This window comes from Plectropomus leopardus, chromosome 22, assembly GCF_026936395.1.
Source record: "Plectropomus leopardus strain MGB_pleo_1.0 chromosome 22, ASM2693639v1, whole genome shotgun sequence".
Classification (NCBI taxonomy): domain Eukaryota; kingdom Metazoa; phylum Chordata; class Actinopteri; order Perciformes; family Serranidae; genus Plectropomus; species Plectropomus leopardus.
In genome coordinates this window covers 5,177,919-5,198,462 of record NC_142197.1, presented here as the reverse complement: position 1 = coordinate 5,198,462, position 20,544 = coordinate 5,177,919, and the positions used below count along the sequence as shown (strand labels likewise).

Here is a 20,544-nt window from a genome sequence, read left to right as displayed (position 1 = left end):
AGCCTCTTTGTGATGATCACGTTAAGTCAGACTAACTCGGTTTACTGAAGTTGCTAACACTTAGAAAGAACAAGGTAATTTTGCTTGTCATTTTTAAGTTGCAACAATTTCACAACATTAAGCTAAATTTTGAGTGAACTTAAGACTTAATAGTTGTATTTACTTTCCTAGATTACTGTCAGATTGTCAGATTTGACAGTGTACGTATATGGTTTTGTTCATCACAGCTGTGTTGATAATTGAGTTAGTTTTAGGGAAGCGACCAGAGATGATCATGGAAGTTGTTTTTTGTCAGTTAAAAGTGGAGTCAGGCATGTTTCACCACGTTTTCTGCCTGTGTGAAGCATGTGATCTGCCTCTGCTGCTCGTGTAACATCTAAGGAATGTGTACGGCAGCCATAGATCACACCACCGCTCAATCTGCAGAGCTTGTTTTCATCTTCTCCTTCTTTCTCGTCCCTGAAGTTTCTCCGTTCTGGCTCTGAGTGCTCGAACAGGAGGTCATGTTTGTGTTCCTCCTGTCTTAATCTGTCCATCACAGTCTCAGCCGCTCTATCAAAAATGTCCGGTTGATGCACTCTCTGGCTAAAAGGAAAGGCATCACTGAGCCAACCTCTGGATGCGCGCTGTGCTTTGGGCTGCTCGTATTGTGCTGACGCTTTGTGTTTTTGTGTGTGCATGCATTATGCGCCTCAGTCTGCTAGTATATGTGCAACAAAATGCTATAAAAATAATGTTATGTAACACATTCAGCATAATGGGGTTCTTCCTGTCAAGCCAACAGCCTTTGCCGGTCCACAGACAAGGAAATAGTAGAAGGAAGAAGCAGCATTATTATTATTTTTTTTATCGCTCCTCAGTTTGTTTCCACCTTCTTCAAGGTCTAAACTCTGCAGACGAGTCGTGCAACAAGTCACAGCGTTTTCACAGCTTCTGCACCCTTGATATGTTGTCAAAACTTCTGTGTACAGAATAACTCTGCAAAGCCTCAGAAATTACCCCCGACTGTTAACCGTGGTCACTTCGAGCTGTTTACCATGGTAACCATCACAGTGTCTCAGCGCTCGAGGGCCGCGGTCGAAGCTCTGCTTTTATCCGCTCATGTTCTCCCTCATTAAGCTGCGTGTGTTTACACCATAACAGAGGTGATGTCTCAGAGGACATCACAGTGTAACGTTTCAACAACACGATTCTCTGGCTGATAGAGCTCATTGAGTAGGTGTTTGTGTTCCCGTGCTTTTGTCCTTACGTGCCCTCGGGGAAAGAAATGATGCAATGTGAGGACACTTTGTGGGTTTAGGGGTTGATTAAGGGTAGGTCTAACAGGTGTAGTGGATATAATGGAACCTGAAGAGACACGATGTAAATGTGTCAGCGGTCAGATATTTATACTGTTGTAGTTACAGCTGTTTTTTCAACGTCTCTGGTTGTAAACAGTTTTGGCAACGTTGCAAACCAGTGAGCAGGGTTGTTTTTGGCAACAACTATTTCTGCTTCATTTAATTTGTTGGATTAGGTAAAAACAGACATTCCCATCTGGCTTTTTTTAATCCATCAACTAATTCTCAATTTTATGTATTTTTTTTTTTAAATCTACCAGTTGCCGAATAAATGTTGGGATTGTATGTTTCTGCAAACTGAATTAAATCCAGCATGGGAAGAATTTTATAATTACCGTCTTTTTCTACAACACAAACAACTGCTGTGTCTCTGTTTGTGCTGTGTGCAGTGTTCTTTGTCCAAGGATTGACGTGCTTATTATTTATTTTGTGATATAAGTCTGTTAAAGTAACATGCTGCTTCACCTGTTTACTGAACATTTCACCATGCTGTCCTGAAAACACATTCCACCCACTCTGGTTATGATGCCATTAAAGTGAAGTAAACACATTAATTGCACCAGTACTTGTTTAATTTAAAAAAAGTCATCTTAGACCACTAAAAGATTAATCGCTTACAGTCCTAGACTTCGTCGTTTAATGGGAATATTAAAATCAACAGGGGAAAGGTCAACACTAACAACGCGTCTCTGCAAAACGAAATAAACATCGCATCTATTTAGTAAATATATTACATATTTAATGGTTGGCCCTGATTCGTTATTTGCCACTGTGGTTAAGTGAATTCCCATAATTGGTCGTTTTTTTTCCTGTCACAGTCATTAACTTTCCATTTGTGCTTCCTGACGTTTCACAGACTGTTGTCAGGGTGCAGAAGCAGGATAACGTTATAATGTCAAAGGTTTCTTGTTATAACTAAATGTTCTTCAGCATTTCACATCATGACGTGTTAACATAACGTTGTTAAAAAGTGACAATCGTGTTTGAATGAGGGCAGGGTGATGTTTTTGTCATGATGCCACTATGTTTTTAGAAATTTTGATTGGACTGGAATCAAAATATTGACTGGAAGACTGAATGTCCATAATCAGCTGATTAAAAGCAGAAAAAGTGGGAGGAGGGAGACAGAGAGAGAATCATAAATCAATGAATTATAAAGAAAGTCTTCCTAATAAAGCTTCTGCTGATTTTCATGACTCAGATCTTGTACTTAAGTAAAATTAGTAATACTACAGAGTAGAAATACTCAGTTACAAGCAAAAGTTATGCATTCAAAATAAAAAGAAAAGAGCATTTTCTTTGTAAAAGAATTAAACATTTTATTGATTGATAAATGCTACAATAACAAATAACTTGTATTTTTGGTAAAGACTGCCTCTGTCACTGACGACACGAACACGACCTCATCAGCAGCAGGCGTCGCTGATCAGAGCCGGGTTACATGCATGTACAGTATATAATAACCCTGATGATGATGACCTTTACTTAGGAGGAAGTTATTATTCTCAAGAAGCATCTGCAACACACACACGCGCACACACACACACACTAAGCTGTCATCTTATATCCGGCATCCATTTCTCATCATGTTCGTTACACATGTACCGCTCAATTTATCGCTATGGCAACAGGATATGATGTTAGAAGTCACGTGCTGCACTGGGGACCACATACGCATAGATTCATGTTTGCACCTCTATTCTTGTCGTTTGAACTGCTGATCATATGTTTTATGTGCAATATCTGCAAAGTTACAACTGTCAGGTTGTACTTTGTAAGAGTAAATATACTTAGTTACTTTTTTACTACTGCTAGCCGCAAAGATAGAAGTACGACAGCAGATTCACACACTGTTTCCACCTGTTGCTGTGAGGGCTGGAGCATGAATGATGTCAAACACGTCAGCGGCATGATATTTATGGCTGTGTGTGTGTGTGTGTGTGTGTGTGTGTGTGTGTGTGTGTGTGTGTGTGTGTGTGTGTGTGTGCGTGCGTGCGTGCGTGTGTGTGTTGCCATAAAAGTCTGGATGAGAAGCCCAGAAAAAGAAATATTTGTATTTTCTTGCGGTGTCTGTGAATTACAATACACCAGATGTGATAGGATTTATTCATAATTTAACTTGTCTTTTTAAATCATAGTTACGTAGAGCTGTGTGTGTGTGTGTGTGTGTGTGTGTGTGTGTGTGTGTGTGTGTGTGTGTGTGTGTGTGTGTGTGTGTGTGTGCGCGCGCGTGCATGCTCAGCCTCATTAACATATAACCTTGTCTGTGTCTGGCCTCCAGCTACCTGCTCTAAAGAGGAAAAACAGGCTCTGTTCTGTAAACAGAGGTTCAGTCTTTTTCTCTAAAGTCATCTGTTTTCTCAGTGAAGTCAGCAGAAAAAGAAATGTCATATTCTTTTTCTGTTCTTTATTTCAGACTGTCTTGACTTTATGTTCACTCCAGTTGCCGGTTCATTGACTCCGCTTCAACAGCAGTGCAATATATCGTTCCTTTATAAAGGTGGTAATGTTCACTTTGGTTCAAACTGTTTCAGACAGGTGTTGATTCAACTCTGTTGTCATTTTGGAGGCTACGTTTGTGGTTCTGTTGATTTTCGTTGTGTTATACTAAGAGGTGCCATTTATATTTTGCGTCTTAATTACGTTTCAACTAGCAGAAGTAAACAGACGAACCAGCAAATAAAAAGCAACATGTGTTTGGCATTTTCAAATGACTTAAAGCAACAGCTCATTAGTTTTGGAGATGAACTTTATCAGTTTCTTGCTGAGAGTTAGATTAAAGTGTTGATACAAGGACAGCAAATAAGCATATTTTGCAAAAATGTTGAACTATTTCTTTTAATGATAAATCCTTTGAGACGTGAACAAACTGTCTAAATTTCTTTCAAGAAGGCAATGAGCAACAAAAGATGAAATGGCCCAAAAGTTACCAGGAAATTAGTAAAAAAAAAAAAAAACAAACCTGAAATTTTTAAGTAAAGAGAAGTAAAATTACCTGAAAATTAGTTTAAAAAAAGTTAAAAATACAAACAAACAAGAAAATGAACTGGAAAAAAATGCTTTAAAAAATTATACCATGACATCTTATGAATTAGCAGCATGATATCTTGTAAATTAGCCCCCCTTTTGGTCATGTTTAGGAAAAGAATCGTGATATGGTAAAGTGATAATGTAACAAAACTTACAAACTTAACATTGTTGACTTTTGGTTTCACATGGGACACAAACCCCTGTCTCCTGGGATGAAGTCCTGTGTTTGTTTGACTTGTCCACGACATTGAACATCCTCCCTAAAAAGACTTTTTGGCTCTTTATGTGACTTGACTCTCTCCTTTGCTCTTGTCATGTAACGGAAAACAATCTGTGGCCCGTAGGTAACATGATCACAGCCTTCTAGCTCATGGTCATGTGGGTTGTTAATGAACTGTAGTCCGTTATTTTTCGTAGGTTAGAGAAGAGAACAGCCTAAAAATGACACGGTAGCTTTGCCCATATGTTTTCAGCCATTATGTTAAGGTAAGCTAATGGCTGTGGTTATCTCGTGTAACTGTCACCAAAAAAGGGATTCAGTTTATCTCCCAAAGTGTTAAATAAATGTTTTCTTTTTAATAACTGCCTCATTGTTTCAGCACTAGTAGAGAGTTTCAGCAGCCGTCAGCCATCTAACAGTAGATGAATGTTTTGCCTGCAGAGTTATTTGATATGTTGACAGATTAACGGTGGTGATGCTGTCACATGTCAGTCTGTTGGACCTTTTATCTCTCTGACCTCCTGCTTTAATGTCACACCTCTGCGTCTTTCAGCTCCTGCGCCTCCCTCTCTCCCCCTACGCCTACGTAGCACAGCTGCTGTCATTTACTCTGGAAAAATAAATTAATTCTCCAAAGAGGTCTCAAACCACTCGGAGGAAGACAAAGGGAAATGAAATGTCACAAGCTGGCGGTGCGAGGTGGGCAGTGACGTGGGCGTGTAGCAGGGATGACACATGAAAGCATGGCTGGTGCCCCGCTCCTCCTCACCCCCCAGACACTTTGAAAGTGTGACCCCTTAGATATTTATTTCAAACGGCCTCTGGTGCCTGTGTTCGCTCAGAGAGGCCGCACCGCCCTTTATGAAAGCGTTCGCACATTCTGGTAGTCGATTCGGCTCACATTACAGTTTGGCTGCAGCGTTTCAATCACTGGATACATCAAAGTTGTGGACACAATCGGAGTTAAAGTATGTAACAGGCACCAGTCCATGTTTAACAGGTATATCCAGTCGTAGAGGAAGTGCATACTTAAGAAAAAGTTACAACATTGTAGAAATACAAAGTAAAAGTCCTTTTGAAAAGTAAAAAAAGAATTAGCAGCAACATTTAAAGTACCCCATTTCAGAATAATACTGTTTTGTATCATATAACTGGGTTATGATTATTGATGCATTATTTACATAATAATGCAACTGGTAAAGGTGGAGCTGATTTTAGTTACTTACATTTACAGCTATACAATTTATCAGGATATTTTTGAAAATGCAAAAAGGCCAAGTGCAACATCCAAATTGCAGGAGCTACAATTTTTGGATTTAGGTGAACATACTATTATGAATGAAGCATTGTGGTGCTACAGAGAAAATTATATTCCAGATATAATAGAACATGCTTGTTTGGTACAAACCCCAATAAAAATCACATTATCATTTTTATATTTTTTTGTGAAAATAAAATAATAAAATTACCATTTGCACTACAATGGCGACTTGTATTGCAATGGCAATATCTGTCAAAATAATAGCAATACAGCCAAAATTGCAAAATATCAAATATTTAATATTAGATGTATTTTTTTGTTTTTTCTTTTTTTTTCTAAAATAGATGGTGATTCATTTTCTCTTAATCTGCTTATTGATTAACTGACTAACTGTTGCAGCTCTCTACATTTGAACGATTGAAGTTTATTTTGTCGGATTCTTGTGAGTAAGATGCTTCTTTACTGTGCAGTATTTGGCTTTCATTGAATCCCAATTTGCTTCACAAATGAAACATTAGCTTGCAGACTAGTCTGGGTCCCAGGCTACAAAATGTCTATGGAGCAGCAAATATTTTTTTTTATTTTGCAAATATATTGAATTGAAGCAGCGTTATGCAACTTTAGGTTGATTGTTGAGCCTCATTCTCAAGTCGTCAAAACAACCAGGAAATGAGACCCAACAGTCAACTAAAAGCTGCATTATGTTGCTTAAATTGTGAATGCACATAATTATCTTGACATAACCAGTGTTCGGATTTGCAGCCTTACTTCAGGGACTTAGCAAACAAAAAAAAATTTGAGCTCAGTCGAGCTCTGACAACCCTGTAAAAATTGAATCGTGAAGATTATGAATTTAACCTTTAGAGTCACATGTGGGATAGTTGTATTGTAGCTATGTTAAAAAAAAATGCTGGCATAATTAACTAAGTGTGCGGGTGCCGTTTAAGAGGATTGTTTTTGCCTTTCTGTGCCAAATGCACCTGCATATATTAGAATGTGCTTACTCTAAATTGCAGTACTGCTGTTTTTAGATGCATGTATAAACAAGGTCACCGTGCTTAAACTTAATCACCAGAATAAATGTAGGGACTCAGCATCTGCAAACCACGGAAATGCTACTTTTGCATGTTATTATGTAGCAGATATTTAGAACTTCATGTTTCAACAATGCTGTGGTTTACACGTGGTTAGGCACAAAAACCATTTGGTTATGGTAAGAAAAAGATCATGTTTTGGCTTAAAACATCCTGTTTGGGAGCACCATCCCTCTGGAAAAGTAGTGATGTTTCTGTAAAAAACAACCACTTTTATGAGCCACTTCATGCCTAAAAAACTGCTGGTAAAACAGCGACAGGTAACAACAGAGCACCCATGTTTGGTGCCAAAAAACTGCTGGGAGCACGGCAATGACTTGCTAAATTACCTTTTTGAATTCTTTAAAAAGTATTTATTTATTTCTGTTGGTCTCTTACAGGGATCAACATCTTTGCAGCTTATTTATTCACATCACAATTACTTTACACATGTTGATATGTATAAAACATCTTAAAGTAATGTATTTGTGGTTTGCAGAAATGCACAATGCCAGCATTTTCTCTGGCGACCGGGCTGCTGAAATCACAAGGTTATACAGTCAGTAGGGAGGATGTGAGATGTGGCATCATCACGAGTGTGAGGTGTCTGGAAGCAAACGCAGTTCAAGGCTGCTCATGCATCAAGAACAAAGTGACGAGGAAACAGCCAGAAGCTGCTTGTGGGTGAAAGCAGCCTGCTGATGAAACTGACGGTAAACGAAGACTGGCAAGAAAATAATTTTTACTCTACAGGACAGGCCACAAACTGTGTGAAAATAATGAGTGTCGGCATGAATTCACGGTAGTGTGTAAAATCAATAACCCCTGAAATGCAGGTTGTATGAGCCCAAAGAGATCCAAAGATTTTAGAAACAGCAATGTCAGCAATCCACAATCTCGCCATTTTTTTTAAAAAAGTTTAGTTGTATTTTTCTTATTTTATTTAATAAGTTTCTGGTTCATTAATGTTTTCTCTACATTATATCTCATCTTGAAGGTCTAAGTAAGTTTTTTAAGCTGTCTTCGTGCTGCAAGGAGTAAAGTTTAGTTGGAAAAACTGAATTATTGGGCAGTGTGCTGAGCCTCAAGCATTCTGAATACCGACAGATATACTGTAGCACCCAGTGATAAATGTTGGTATCCAAATTGTTGCTTAGATTCTCGGCATTGTTTACCTATTTTTGAGATGAGATGAGACTCATTCATATACAAATTAATATACAAAAGATGAGAGAAAAAAAAACATTTTTAGAGCCAAGATTAATATAAAAATAAGAGAAAAATCTTTTAGAAAGAAACGTGTATCACACGTCACAGCCTTATTTTCATTTTTTATTTTCAGAGTAGAGAGAGACAGTTTTTTGCTGTTAATTACAAACGTTATATTTATGCGATTGAAACTATTTTAAACCAGCATTACACCAACACCCCTCATTTTGCTGTTGTTTTTTTCTTTTTTAAGCTGAAATATATATTTAGAAAAGTACATAAAGTAATGTAATGCTAAAAAAAAAAAGCCATAATAAAACTATAAACATTCAGGGACGTATGAATGGATGATTTTTAAACCAGGGTCCTTTCACCTTTGACCACCAGACCTCGTCTCAGACCATCTGTTTCATTCCCAGAATGCTTTACTGTGCGCATCTACTGTAATAAAACAGCATCAGGGTTTGTGAAATAGTGACCGTGTGATTAACTTCGACAGTGCTGCATCTGTCTGCTGCAGAGCCTCATTTCAACTCCAGTCAGCTTAAATTTACCGCCAGAGTCCTATAATAACCGCCAACCTTTTTTCAGTCCCAGCATGCCCATTCAGATGCCCCATTGATTTAGTTCCCCTGCGAGGCCGGGACAAAAGGTACGGCTGGAAAGCAGGGAACCTTAGCCCTCCCTGTAGAAATGCTATTATAATGGCTGAAAAGAGCCTGAGGAGGAGGAGGAGGAGGAGGAGGCAAGCTTCCTCTGTTCATTTGTTTGAAAGAGAGAGAGTTGCTTTTAAGGTAGAGATAGTAAAAAGAGGAGAGGGAGTGGAAAAGTGAATTAAAGGAGCTCACTGGAGCCGGTCACTCTAAATACTTAACCTGGTTATAACAAAAGTGCTTTAATTCACTAAATGGCCATTAAGTCTATCATTAAACTGAGAGTTACACCCATAGATGTATAAAGAGAACTGGATACAGAATGAACGTGGCGTCAGCCGCGTTCATTCCTGGGAAAGTTGCTCAGTGGCGCTCAGATTAGCATCAGTGGGCCCACAGAGAAAGCGCACTAGAGAGCAGCAAGGGCTGGACCCGAATATTTGGCTTTTTGAATATTTGTTAATTGGGTAGATACCTGGTTTTCAATTTAGGGATTCTGATTTGTTTTTAGTTTTTTGCAGACGACCAATGGTTTTTGAGGAAAAAAAGAATCAAATCTTGCTCTGCTTCTGTTTCACAGGACTTCCTCAGCTTATTATGAGTACTTTGTACCTTTGTAGTAATTCCTCTATTATAATGAAATGGTCACAGTCTGTAGGCGGGTTTCCATTATAGATTTGCACGAACTAAAGTGATATTTTTCAAAATGTCGATATAACACAATTACGAGATGACTACGTGTCTGTTGAGTGATGTTGTGCGACTTCTCCTGTGGCGATAACATTTGAGGCGATGGATGTTTAAAACACTCGCAGGTTTATTTCTATTGCAGACACCACACTAGCCGTCTTTATTTCTAACCAAAGGCAGTGTGTTATGCGAGTGAAAATAGAAAGGCAAACCTCTCATATATGGGAGCAGCCACACATGAGGGATTTCTGGGAGTTGATTGTCAGTATCACAGAGAAATTGTAGATTCAAATCTTCGGATGATCCGCTCAACTTTTGAAGAGTTATGTGATGCAATAACAGCTCTTGTAGCTCCTGCTGCATCATGCCTGAGGGAGCCAGTTTCTACCGACAAGCACATTTAGCATCTTGTGACATATAAAAGCCAAAAAAGTCTTTCCATTGTAGTTTTGCAAAATATGCCTTTTTCTATTTGCTTGAAATACCACCAAAAGTTTTTTTTCGAAATTGACGAAAATGCATGTGTTTTGGAGGTACTGAGCAAACGACTGGGTAAATGAGACTTTGATTATAATACAAGAGCTGCATGAGAGTTTGTAAACTGATGTTCTGATGTAGTTTTGCTGTTGTAAAACACTTTTTACTTCACTTCATCAAGAATGTTTGCCCAATTTGGATTCTTCATTCACCGGAGGCATGTCATACAAAATGGTCATGTGGGGGTGAAACAGCCTAATCCTCTAACATAGTTAGTGATGGAATTATAATTAGTTGGTGCAGCTTAGTCCTCATTTCATACAGGCTTGGTATCATGGCTGACCCTGCCGCTGGAGTGTGTCACACTGAGTCCTCTCGGCTGATGACTTCTGCCTGGTGATATATGTGGATGCTCGGGCTGATTAGTCACTGTCCCCATTACGAAGCGGAGCAACAGCGTCAGCAGTCCCCCTCTACCCTCTCTGTTTGTTTGTGTGCAAGTAAGGATCATTACTCGTCCACTACTGAGCCTAATGGGGCTTATCGGCATCAATAGCACAAGGTGAAAAGAACATCTATGTAGTTGAAACTAACCTTGCTCACAAATCCATCATTTTTGGCAGGGAGAGATTCAGAGTGATTACGTAATTTTCGGCGAGACACAGCTCTGTGTGAGTGAAGCAACCTGCAGTGTCATAAAGGTACAGGCAATAAGTGAGAGAAAGGAAGGGAAGATTGAAGGAGAGATAAAAGCCACGGGGGGAGGCAAGGAGACACATCATGAAAGGAAATGTAATTGCTGGCACTAAAGCATTGACATAATAAAAAAGTGAGCAGGAGTTTGAGAGCTTTAATAAAAAGGGAGAGTTATTTGAGGACAGGTTTCACACAAGGATGAAGTGCGATGAAAGAAGTGGTGTTTTTCTTGGACGGCGTTATGTAATCCAAAAACACGCCATAACCTTATTGCTCCTATCACTAAGCCTGGATAAGTTTTGGAGAGATAAATATACCATAAATGTTTTTAAAAAGTAATGGAATTTTGTTTCACAAACTTGTATAGTAACACAAGATGTGTTCAAGAACAATAATTTTTGTTTTCACAGTTTTTTGCTGTGATAAATTGTGCCATTTTGAGGGATTTTGAGAGAAAACATGTTTGGAAGGCATGTGTTTAGAAATTTCTTTTTTAAAAATGAAGGAGTACCAAAAAGAAAGAAATCTGACCAAATTTTAAAGAAAAAAAGCAAAAAAAAATAGGAATCACAAACAAAATTTAAAGTAAAAAAACGTCAATTTCTTTAATTGCAGAATACGTTAAAAGAAAAAAAAATCCACCAACAAGATTTTTGCCAAAACCTTTAAAAGGTTTTTAAAAAATCATTTTATAAGAAATGAAGAAGAAGATGAAGAAAAAAACTTTTAAGAAAAAAAAGCTTTATTTTTTTTTTATAAAAATCGGTAAATGTAAAATACGGCCATTTAAAGTTGTATGCTCCTCGCCTAAAGCCAAAATAAAAAACAAAAGTCATTGGCCAGTGCTTAATAAAATATTTGACATGCCTCCCCCTTTTTGCATTGCCATATATAATATATATTTATTAAGGCTGTTATATAGCAATGAAAATGAACAGCTAAGAAGTATTGATGGTCGTTTGTTTACCTCAACTCTGGAAATGTATTGGTAAAAAATGTGTATGAATGATGAATTACTGAGCCCAAACAATGTGTGTTTGTGTGTGTGTGTGTGTGTGTGTGTGTGTGTGTGTGGCGCTGTGGGATGACAGATGAGTTTAACCAACTGATGCACACAGTGGTGGGTCGCAGCTTTTTTTGCCTCATTTGGATACAGACATATTCCCCACTGACAAAAGCAGAATTATAAACACATTAGAGCGTCTCTGCGACAGTGATATCAGACAGACATTAGATGAAATATCCAAGATCTTAATGTAATTCTCTCCTCATTTCCTGCGGCGCTCCGAAGGTTATATGTTATCATTTACTTGCCGTACACATACAGTGCTTGTCATTATAATGGATAAAAATGAATGCAGGATTAATTAAACATGGCCTCCTCCAGGTGTAATCTCATCTCCATAACATCACTTGATCTGACAGTCTGTATTACATCCATAAGACCCGAGTGTCAGTCTCCAACTGTCTGTGCAGCAGTGATATCTTATGAACAAAAGAAATGAGGAAGCAAAGAGACATATCTTTTCACAGAGACGTCTGAACACAGTCTGCTCTGTAGAGTTTCCCTTCCTGTCTGACTCAGAGACACTGAGCAATAACCGGCTCGGACGAGGACCGCTGTTTGTCAATTAGCTTTCAGTTTCTTGTCTCACTCTTGCTTTCCATCTGCCGGTTTAGTTTCTCACACATATTAGATGAAGTAGGTTTGCTGTCTCTGTGGGAACTGATATTAGCATTGACGTCAATATTACTGCCATTTATCATCCATGTGTGCAAATTAGGTGGACAAAATATGAACAATATCAACACAATGCAGTCCAAAGTAACAACAAAACAAGTATAGCTTTAAACTGTAGCATAGAACTGAGCAACACACACAACTAAAATAGAAGTCTGAACAAAAAGTCCACGTCTTAAGTAACCCAAGGTTATTGCGTTGCATTGTATTTCATCATACAGATGTTTCTTTTTTATTGCAGCTGCAGTGAAGTAAGGTATACTAGTACTGAAGTAATGACATTAGTTTTGTCACATGGTTTTAAAGACGCACCCTTTTCTGTTTGTAAGAAAAATAAACTGTAAACGCAAGATTGTCAGTATTTCACCTTAAATCAGTTATTAATATTTTTTAGCTCTGTTTTGTTCTCCACACTGTGGCTCTTAAGCTGCTGACTGCTCCACTTTGTTTACCAGATACTCACTCAGTGTGTTTACATGGTGTTCGGAAAAGTCGAATTATTGTGTTAGTCCAATTAAACCTGGATTTTAAAAATACATGTAAACATGTTAGTCCGACTGAAACCGTACCAATTTGAATTTCTCAAAGTCAGACTAACATGTGGATGATGTAATTGGAAGTCGATATCCTACATCATCGTGCTGCAAAATGAGTCAGGCGTTTAAAAAAACTGTAAACACTGAGGAGGGACTTGAGTTTTTAATTTTGGTGTACGTGAGGGACATACAACATGAAAAGCTAGTATTTTATATTTATTTTAAATAAAAAAGCAACACCCTAGTCACCCATATTTGAATATTTGCTTCTCTTTACCTTCCCCAAAAGCTGTTGGAGGCAGCGACAGAGCAAAATTTTGCTCTTTGATGGAGTGAAATTATTGTTTTTCTCAATGGAGTCTGGCATTTTTGATATAACGGCTTCAAATCCCTGTCAGTAAGGGCTTTCCAAGCAAGGTAAAGTGGTGAAAATATTCAACATATGGAATATACTTAAACTAATATTGTTATTTTAGGTTGCTTAAAACTAACCAATGGAGGCAGCACTGCACTGTTTTATTAAATGTTCGTGATGCAGTGGTTTTCTACGCTGAAGTTACTGTTAATAAACAGTTATGATTGTGATTCAGTCTGTATCATAGACTGTATCAATAATAAAGGTTTTTTTGCAACTGGAAAAAAACAGCTGGAAGAGAGCATATCACCACCTTCTGTGGTGAAGTCTGACATACTCAATAAATTGATCCTCCCCTGATGTTTGTAAGGACAATCGTTCAATTAAATGGCCTAATCAAGCTATAACAGTAACTTGACTAAACTGTGCATGTAAACGCATTGAGAGACTACATTTACATGCACAGAATATTCTAGTTTTTGCCCTTATTCTGAAAAAGATAATATTTTTAGTAAGCTGTTTATATGACAAAATAAAATAAACATTCCCCTAATGTTCTTGATTATGCAGCTGTGCACACTCTGATTAACATGCCGTAACGTGTCATTTATCACTTCAGAGACTGCAAAGTGGAACAGCTGGAGCTGCTCTTGCCATTTTGTTTGTAATGCATCATGACAGAATTTTTTCGAAGTGTTCCCCTGATGGCAGACTTGTTCTGCTTTGCAAACACAGCCTCTGTCTGTCATTCCTTCAGCCACCTTTTGAAAAGGTCAGCATGGCAATATTTTCTCATATGAGTGAAAAAAGTAACGCCTGCACACTTAACTCTATGCAGCACAGATTTGTTGAAAATGTTTTGGTCATATTTGGATCTTTGTCTGCTCAAAATGTCTGACAAGATGAAACTACACCTATGCTGAGACACGCAGGCAGCACCACAGAGGAAGAGAGACTCTGCAGTAAAAAAGCTCTGAGAAAACATTATCTTCTCTCTTCTGCTTAGAGGTGATGAATTTACAGCTCACAGCAACTTAGTACAATACTGTCCTCGACTTTTGTTTTATATCTAGTACCTTCTTATCTTGTTAGCTAGTTTGCTATATTATGCATCTTTCCCACTAAAATTAGTGTGTGCAAAACGATGGGTTAAACAGAAGACTGCATTCCCACTGCCTCTGTGTGTGCGCGTGTTTGTGTGGCTGTTTTGTTGGTGTGTCTGTGCGATGCCATGGACAGGCAGGAGAACAGGGGAACAGTAGACAGCAGAGGTAGGAACAGAGGTCTGTGGATGCTTTTAAGTGGTTAATTCTCTTTGTATATCTCATACTTATTCAGTGTCTCTCTCAAAATTGGTGCAGACTAACTAAATTTTTGAGCGCTGCTTAGGTGGAGATGGAAAGTAATTAGTGCCAGAGCGTCATTGCATCTCTTGCATCTGAAATTACTGCGTTCACCTGGGTGTTGTGTTCCCATCGATGCCAGTCAGAGCCGGAGGCGATAAAAACTCATGTCTACTGCAGAATCATTTGACTCGTGTGTGAATGTTGATGGTACGCATTCCCATTGTATTAAAAAGACAGATGTTAGTGGGTGATAGTGGATTTTTTGTGCAGTGGGAATCAGGCTTTACATGAAGCTGCTGTAAGAAGACGGAATTGTTGAATATTGAACAGCCATACCTGATTTGGCTGAAATAATTATGAGTCAGGTGTAGCCCTTTTGGTAATAATAGAGGAAAACTAGTGTGCATGTAAACATAGTCACTATCTCTTTGTTGTTTTGTGCTGGGCAGGCAGAGCACAGTTGGTTTATTGGAGCTTTTTCACTGAAAACAGCTTCCTGCTGCTGCAGCTGCTGAAAAGAAGACTGGTGAGAAAAGCTAGAATGAATCAAGACAGTGAAGTAGCGGACCAAAAAACAAAAACAACGAGGAGCCCCAACTGAATTATCTGATCCCCCATATACATTCCAGCTCTGACCCCTGAACCCAAACATTCCAGAATCCCTACAGAATAACCTGATGCTCCTCAAACATTCCGGAACTCCCAACAGAACGTTCCGGAACTCCCGACAGAACGTTCCAGTTTCCCTCCTGAATATTCCCAGTTCCCACGGGAACGTTCCAATCCACTCACCTAAACATTCTAGAATCCCTCCTATGATGTTCCAAACTCCCTCAAACATCCCACAGAACGTCCTGATCCCATCCTCTCCCAAACGATCCGGAGCCCCACCTAAAAGCTCCCGACCAGTATCAGTTTTCTGGAAATCTCTGGTGTTACGGAGGTCAGACTGATGTCACAGCTGAGATGGAGACAGGAAGCGCTGCAGGAAGTCTGTAAAGAACACAAATGTTGCTGGTGGGAAAAGGGAACAATACTATCTTGTGATTAACGGAGTGAATCTTATGTATACACGCAAATGTTTCCGACACACATGGATGCTACATCATCTCCTAATGTTGAGTTATATGCAGCGTCTCTCCTTCTGTCAGATAATTGGAATTTGAACTCTGTTGCACTTAATAAAAGTCAAATGTGATGACATTTAGATGAAGCGTCCCAACGGCATTCATGCCAGAGAGTGTGTATGTGTGCATGTGCTTCGATTTTCTTGGAATGAATCAAAGCCAGCAGAGAGAGTAGTCTTAAAATGCTCTTTTGTTGCTGTTTTAACCCTTTTCTTGTGCTGCTTTCAAACACCCTTCCCACGTATTTTAACCTTTGAAAGCTGAGCAAAAAAGTTCTGTTCTCTTCAAAAAAGATGAGAAAAGTCAATGAGCAAATTACAAGACACTGGGAAAAGGTGACAAGAAAACAACCTGAAATTAATGTTTAATTCTTTTCAAAAACATGGGAAAAGGCAATGAGCAAATTGCAGGACATTGGTAAAAGGTGATAAAAAAAATAACCTTAATAATAATTAATGTAGCCCCCCAAAAGGGCTAATGTCCAGAAACTATGTTAATAAATAGCTGAATTATACATTGTATAAAAAATATGTTAAAGAGTATTTTTATTTAATTTTATTTTATTTTGTTTTTAGCATTTTTTCAGGTCATTCCCTTTATTGTTGCTGAATTTTTATTTAGTGTTTTTAATTAAAAAAAAACAACAAAACAGAGCATATGTCAGAGCCTGACATATGACCTCTTAAAAATAAATTTACATATTTAAATTAATGAATAAATACACAAATAAAATTAATGAATGAAAAAATGAATTAATATTAAAAAATAAACAAACAAAAGACAAAAATGAAAAGCAAACTCCATACTTAAGTATATAGTTCAATAAGTTAAATAAATATAAAACTGTTTTTTGTTTTTTACTTTACTTTTTTTGTGTGAATTTTCAGGTAATTTTCTTGTAACTTTTTACTAATTTGTTGCAAATTCTTTGGTCATTTTTGTGAAATTGCTCATTGGCTTTCCTTCCCTCATGTTTCTGAAAGAAATCAAACTGATTTGCTCAGTTTTCAAAGGGTTAAAGCTTTACAAGTGCTGTGCAGTGCTGCAGAACCCATTAGAGATCTGCTCTTAATGGCATTTACATAAGGCTAAAGCTGTTTTCTGTCAGCTCGCTGTGAATGTGAATCAAATCAATGCTAACGTACAAGGAGAGCACCTGATTAAATGTCACATTTAACTCCTTGTCCTCTACCTCCTGTTCACACGCATAAGCATGGATATAATTAATCAGTCCTCAGGTGAAATGGACTGGAAGTGTGTTAGGTTATTAGGATTGATCCGAGCCGAAAGATTTGTCGTGGCTCAATCCCAGAGCGATGCAATGATCTTTGTAAATAAGCACATGCAGAAATGAGAGGATTGAATCAGCCTGGATCACATTCAGCTTTCAATATCAGAGCTCCTGCCCTGCAGACAGCCTCGGTGCCAGGTGCTGTTCTCAGGCTGAATCACCCGGCCGCAGTGTCCAACCTGTCAGCGTGCACACTTGTCACAAATGATTAAAAGATGGCTGACTCATTCGCCGTTGTCGTAAAGCGGGCTGCAGGTCGATGTGAGCACGAGAGGGAAGAAAGTGATAAAGAATGACAGGAGGGCAAGACAGGGATAAAACACCTGTCAGTGTGTGGGCATTTTCGGAGATGGCAGGTGCAGAGTATATTGTGATGTGAGTGCGGACAGTAAACTATCAGGAGGCCTATATCACATGACCGGGTCACTAACCGTACTAATTGGTTTCTTTATCAGCGGAGCCGGAGTAGAGCTGCGGTGCCTTTAAATCATTCATGACTCATTCCCCAGACTATTGTCAGGGTAATTCGTCTATCCTTTCACTTGAGAAATGGCCAGTGTCGTGTTTATCTGTTTTTAATTCTACGTAACAAATTACATTTGAAGTGCCTGAATTTTTCCTTTTTTATCCATTTTATTCTGCTATTTCACTACATTTTAAAAGACGAGAAATTTTTTTATTTTTTATTCTTTTACATTTATTTGACAATTAGTTATATAGTAACTATATAGACGGATTCAAAGGGACATCATGCCAAAGCAGGATTTATTCTTAACATCAATGTGGGCTCTGCGTAGATGTGTAGCATATTTTGCAGCCTATACCATAGCCTGACGTGCACCCACAAATATGTTACAGCAATGCAGAGCTCCTGTTCATTTCTGTAAACTGAAAACCATCCCTCAGTGGAAACAACACTTTTATTTCACAGATATGAAACAATAAATTGACAATAAAGCCCCCACACCAGTGATTGCTCGCCCCATATGCCCCCCCAAACATTGTCTAATTCAAAATAAAAATAGAGTGATTCACACTGGGAGTAATTTCTGCAATTAAAGTATACATAAGGTGCCAGAGAGCATAAAACAGCATCAAAATAAAGCATGTTTATTTAAAAGAGTGCCATCAGAGGATCCCTTGCACCCCTCGACAGAGGTCCTAGCTAAACCCCTAATGTCCTAAAATCCTTGAAATGTCCTAAAGTCAAGGCGTCTTCTGGCTCACCTGTTAGAGTATGCGTCCCATACGCTGAGGCCTTTGCAGCAGCCAGGGTTCAGTTACAGCCCGTGGCCCTCTGCTGCGTGTCAAACCTCCTCTCTCTCCCACATTTCCTGTCATTCCCCAGCTGTCCTATCAATGAAGGGAAAATACCCCAGAAATAATCTTTTGAAAAAAAAAATGTTTTAAAAGAAAAGTCCCAGAAATGTCCTAAAAGCATGCAAATGCCCTTAAATCCTAGAAAAATCCCCAAATTTTGGAAATGTTATATATATATATATATATATATATATATATATATATATATATATATATATATATGTATGTATAATTTTTTAAATTATTTTATTGTTACCATTTTCTTGAGGATTTTTTCCTGTTACTTTTTCAACATTTATTTATATATTTATTCATTCATTCATCATTCATATCCCTCTTTCATTTGTTCATTCAGTCATTTGCAGGGGGACTAATAGATTTTATCAAAAAATAGGGAAAATGTCCAAAGAAATATATTCATAATTCTTATATATCTAAAATTATGCTACAAAAAACACATCTGTATTTTATTTTATTTTTTAGCACTTTTATTTATTTATTTATTTATTTATTAGTTTTACTTATTTATTTATGACTTATTTTTAGGTAATTTTCTTGTAACGTTTTACTAATTTCTTGCTATTTTTTTGTTGGTCATTACTCACTGACTTTATCTTTGGAAGAAATCAAGCCAATTTGCACTGGTTTCAAAGAGTTAAAGCACATTTTTACTCAAAATACTTACGTACTTTTATTTATAAATGAGTAGTTGTATAATCACACTTCTCACACCACCGAGGGTTTATTTCAATGTATACTTGTACTTCCATAGTAGAAAAACTTGGTATATATTTGTATATATAACAAGTTTAGTTTGGAGCTCTGTGTTCTCTGGTTATGAATTAATTCATGTGGGTGTATTTGATATCCCCCGCAGCCCCTCCCTGTGTGTAAAGCGGTGGGCGGGGTTTAGTCACACATTGTGCTTCCCTGGCTCTCTGGGTTCAGAGGGATTACCGCGGCGGGCTGGCTGAGGGGCGAGTCGCACCGTGGCCGCCGTCGGTCGGTTTTTCCAGCAGCTGTGGCAGCGTGCGGGAGCCGCGATGGCATGTGTTGCACCGACGGCGTTAACGGACAACGGTCAACTTTACACCTGAGGAAGACAAAACCGGAGATCCAGTCTGAGTCCCGAGATTATGTCCGGAGCTTGTCGTGCTGCTGTGGAGAAAAGTTTACCAGGAGTCGGCATACAGTCACACCAGCGGCGGTAATATGGTAAATACACGTTTACTACTATCACCACACGGCTAAGGTTTGCTATATTAGCTCGCCCAGAAATTTAGTTTGTGTTAAAAACAAGCGACTTCTCCATACATTACCTTGTTTCATTTCTAGCCACGACGTTAAAAAGGTAAATCTGGTGTAAATGAGGTGGAAAATGCCCAGTTTAACAAACACACAAAGAGTAAACAAGTTATTAAAATGCAAGTACGTCTTTAAAATAGCTAACCGTCGAGTTTTTGTCGTTAGAAGAGTCGGAAATCCTATTTTTTACCAACATTTTTGCCTCCTTTAACCGCAGACACGCCGCTTTGTGCTGCAAGTCCCAACATGTTAAGCAGAACAACATGTCATTTAAAAAATCTTAAAGTCTTCTTTTCAAGTCAAAGAAATTGCACATCTGTTTCTGCGCAACCAGTTTACAGATTCCTCGTAAATATTTCGGAGCATTTCTGCATTTCGGCACACACCCGACACTCCATTCACCGCAGTTTCACTTGCATTTTCCATAAGTTATATCGGTTTATAACCATATTATTTCCATAATCATGTGCTGTCAAATGCGCTGCAGTAAGGGACTGTTCCTTATTTATCAGAGGAGGCGGGGCTGCTGGGGTATGACTTTGATTTTTCCTTTTTGTGTCTTTTTTTAACCCTTCCACAAGCAAGTACCTCATCTTAAGCCTCCCCAAGTGCCTCAGGGAAAAATGCATGAGCCTCCCTCCACCATAAATTAGATTTGTTTACTTTAAACAAACCTGCAGTCAGTTTGCAAGAAGAAGAAATCATGGAGTTTAACGAAGCCTTGGTTTTCTGCTCTTGTTGTGCATGCTGGTTAGTTGGTGGGAGCTGTTTATCTTTGTCTAAATTTTATTTGAGACGTATAATAATGTGATTTTGATGAAATACCACAGTTTTAAAGTCAGATTTAGTTATGTTTTTTATTTTGACAAAGGGA

The 20,544-nt window shown here is 38.3% G+C and overlaps 1 protein-coding gene across 3 annotated transcripts in view; it reads left to right on the top strand.

Annotated features, from left to right (window-relative positions):
- The window catches only part of tmcc3 (transmembrane and coiled-coil domain family 3), a 57,833-nt gene that overhangs the window by 5,137 nt on the left and 32,152 nt on the right, over window positions 1-20,544 (top strand). The window contains exon 1 of one of the 3 annotated variants that reach the window (XM_042511572.2): window positions 19,301-19,580. The exons of the other annotated variants lie outside the window; for them this stretch is intronic. Within the exon in view, the coding sequence (XP_042367506.1) occupies window positions 19,578-19,580 (3 nt within the window). The 5' untranslated portion in view covers window positions 19,301-19,577. Of the gene's footprint in view, window positions 1-19,300; window positions 19,581-20,544 lie in introns of those variants that run through there. 3 annotated transcript variants of the gene reach the window in all.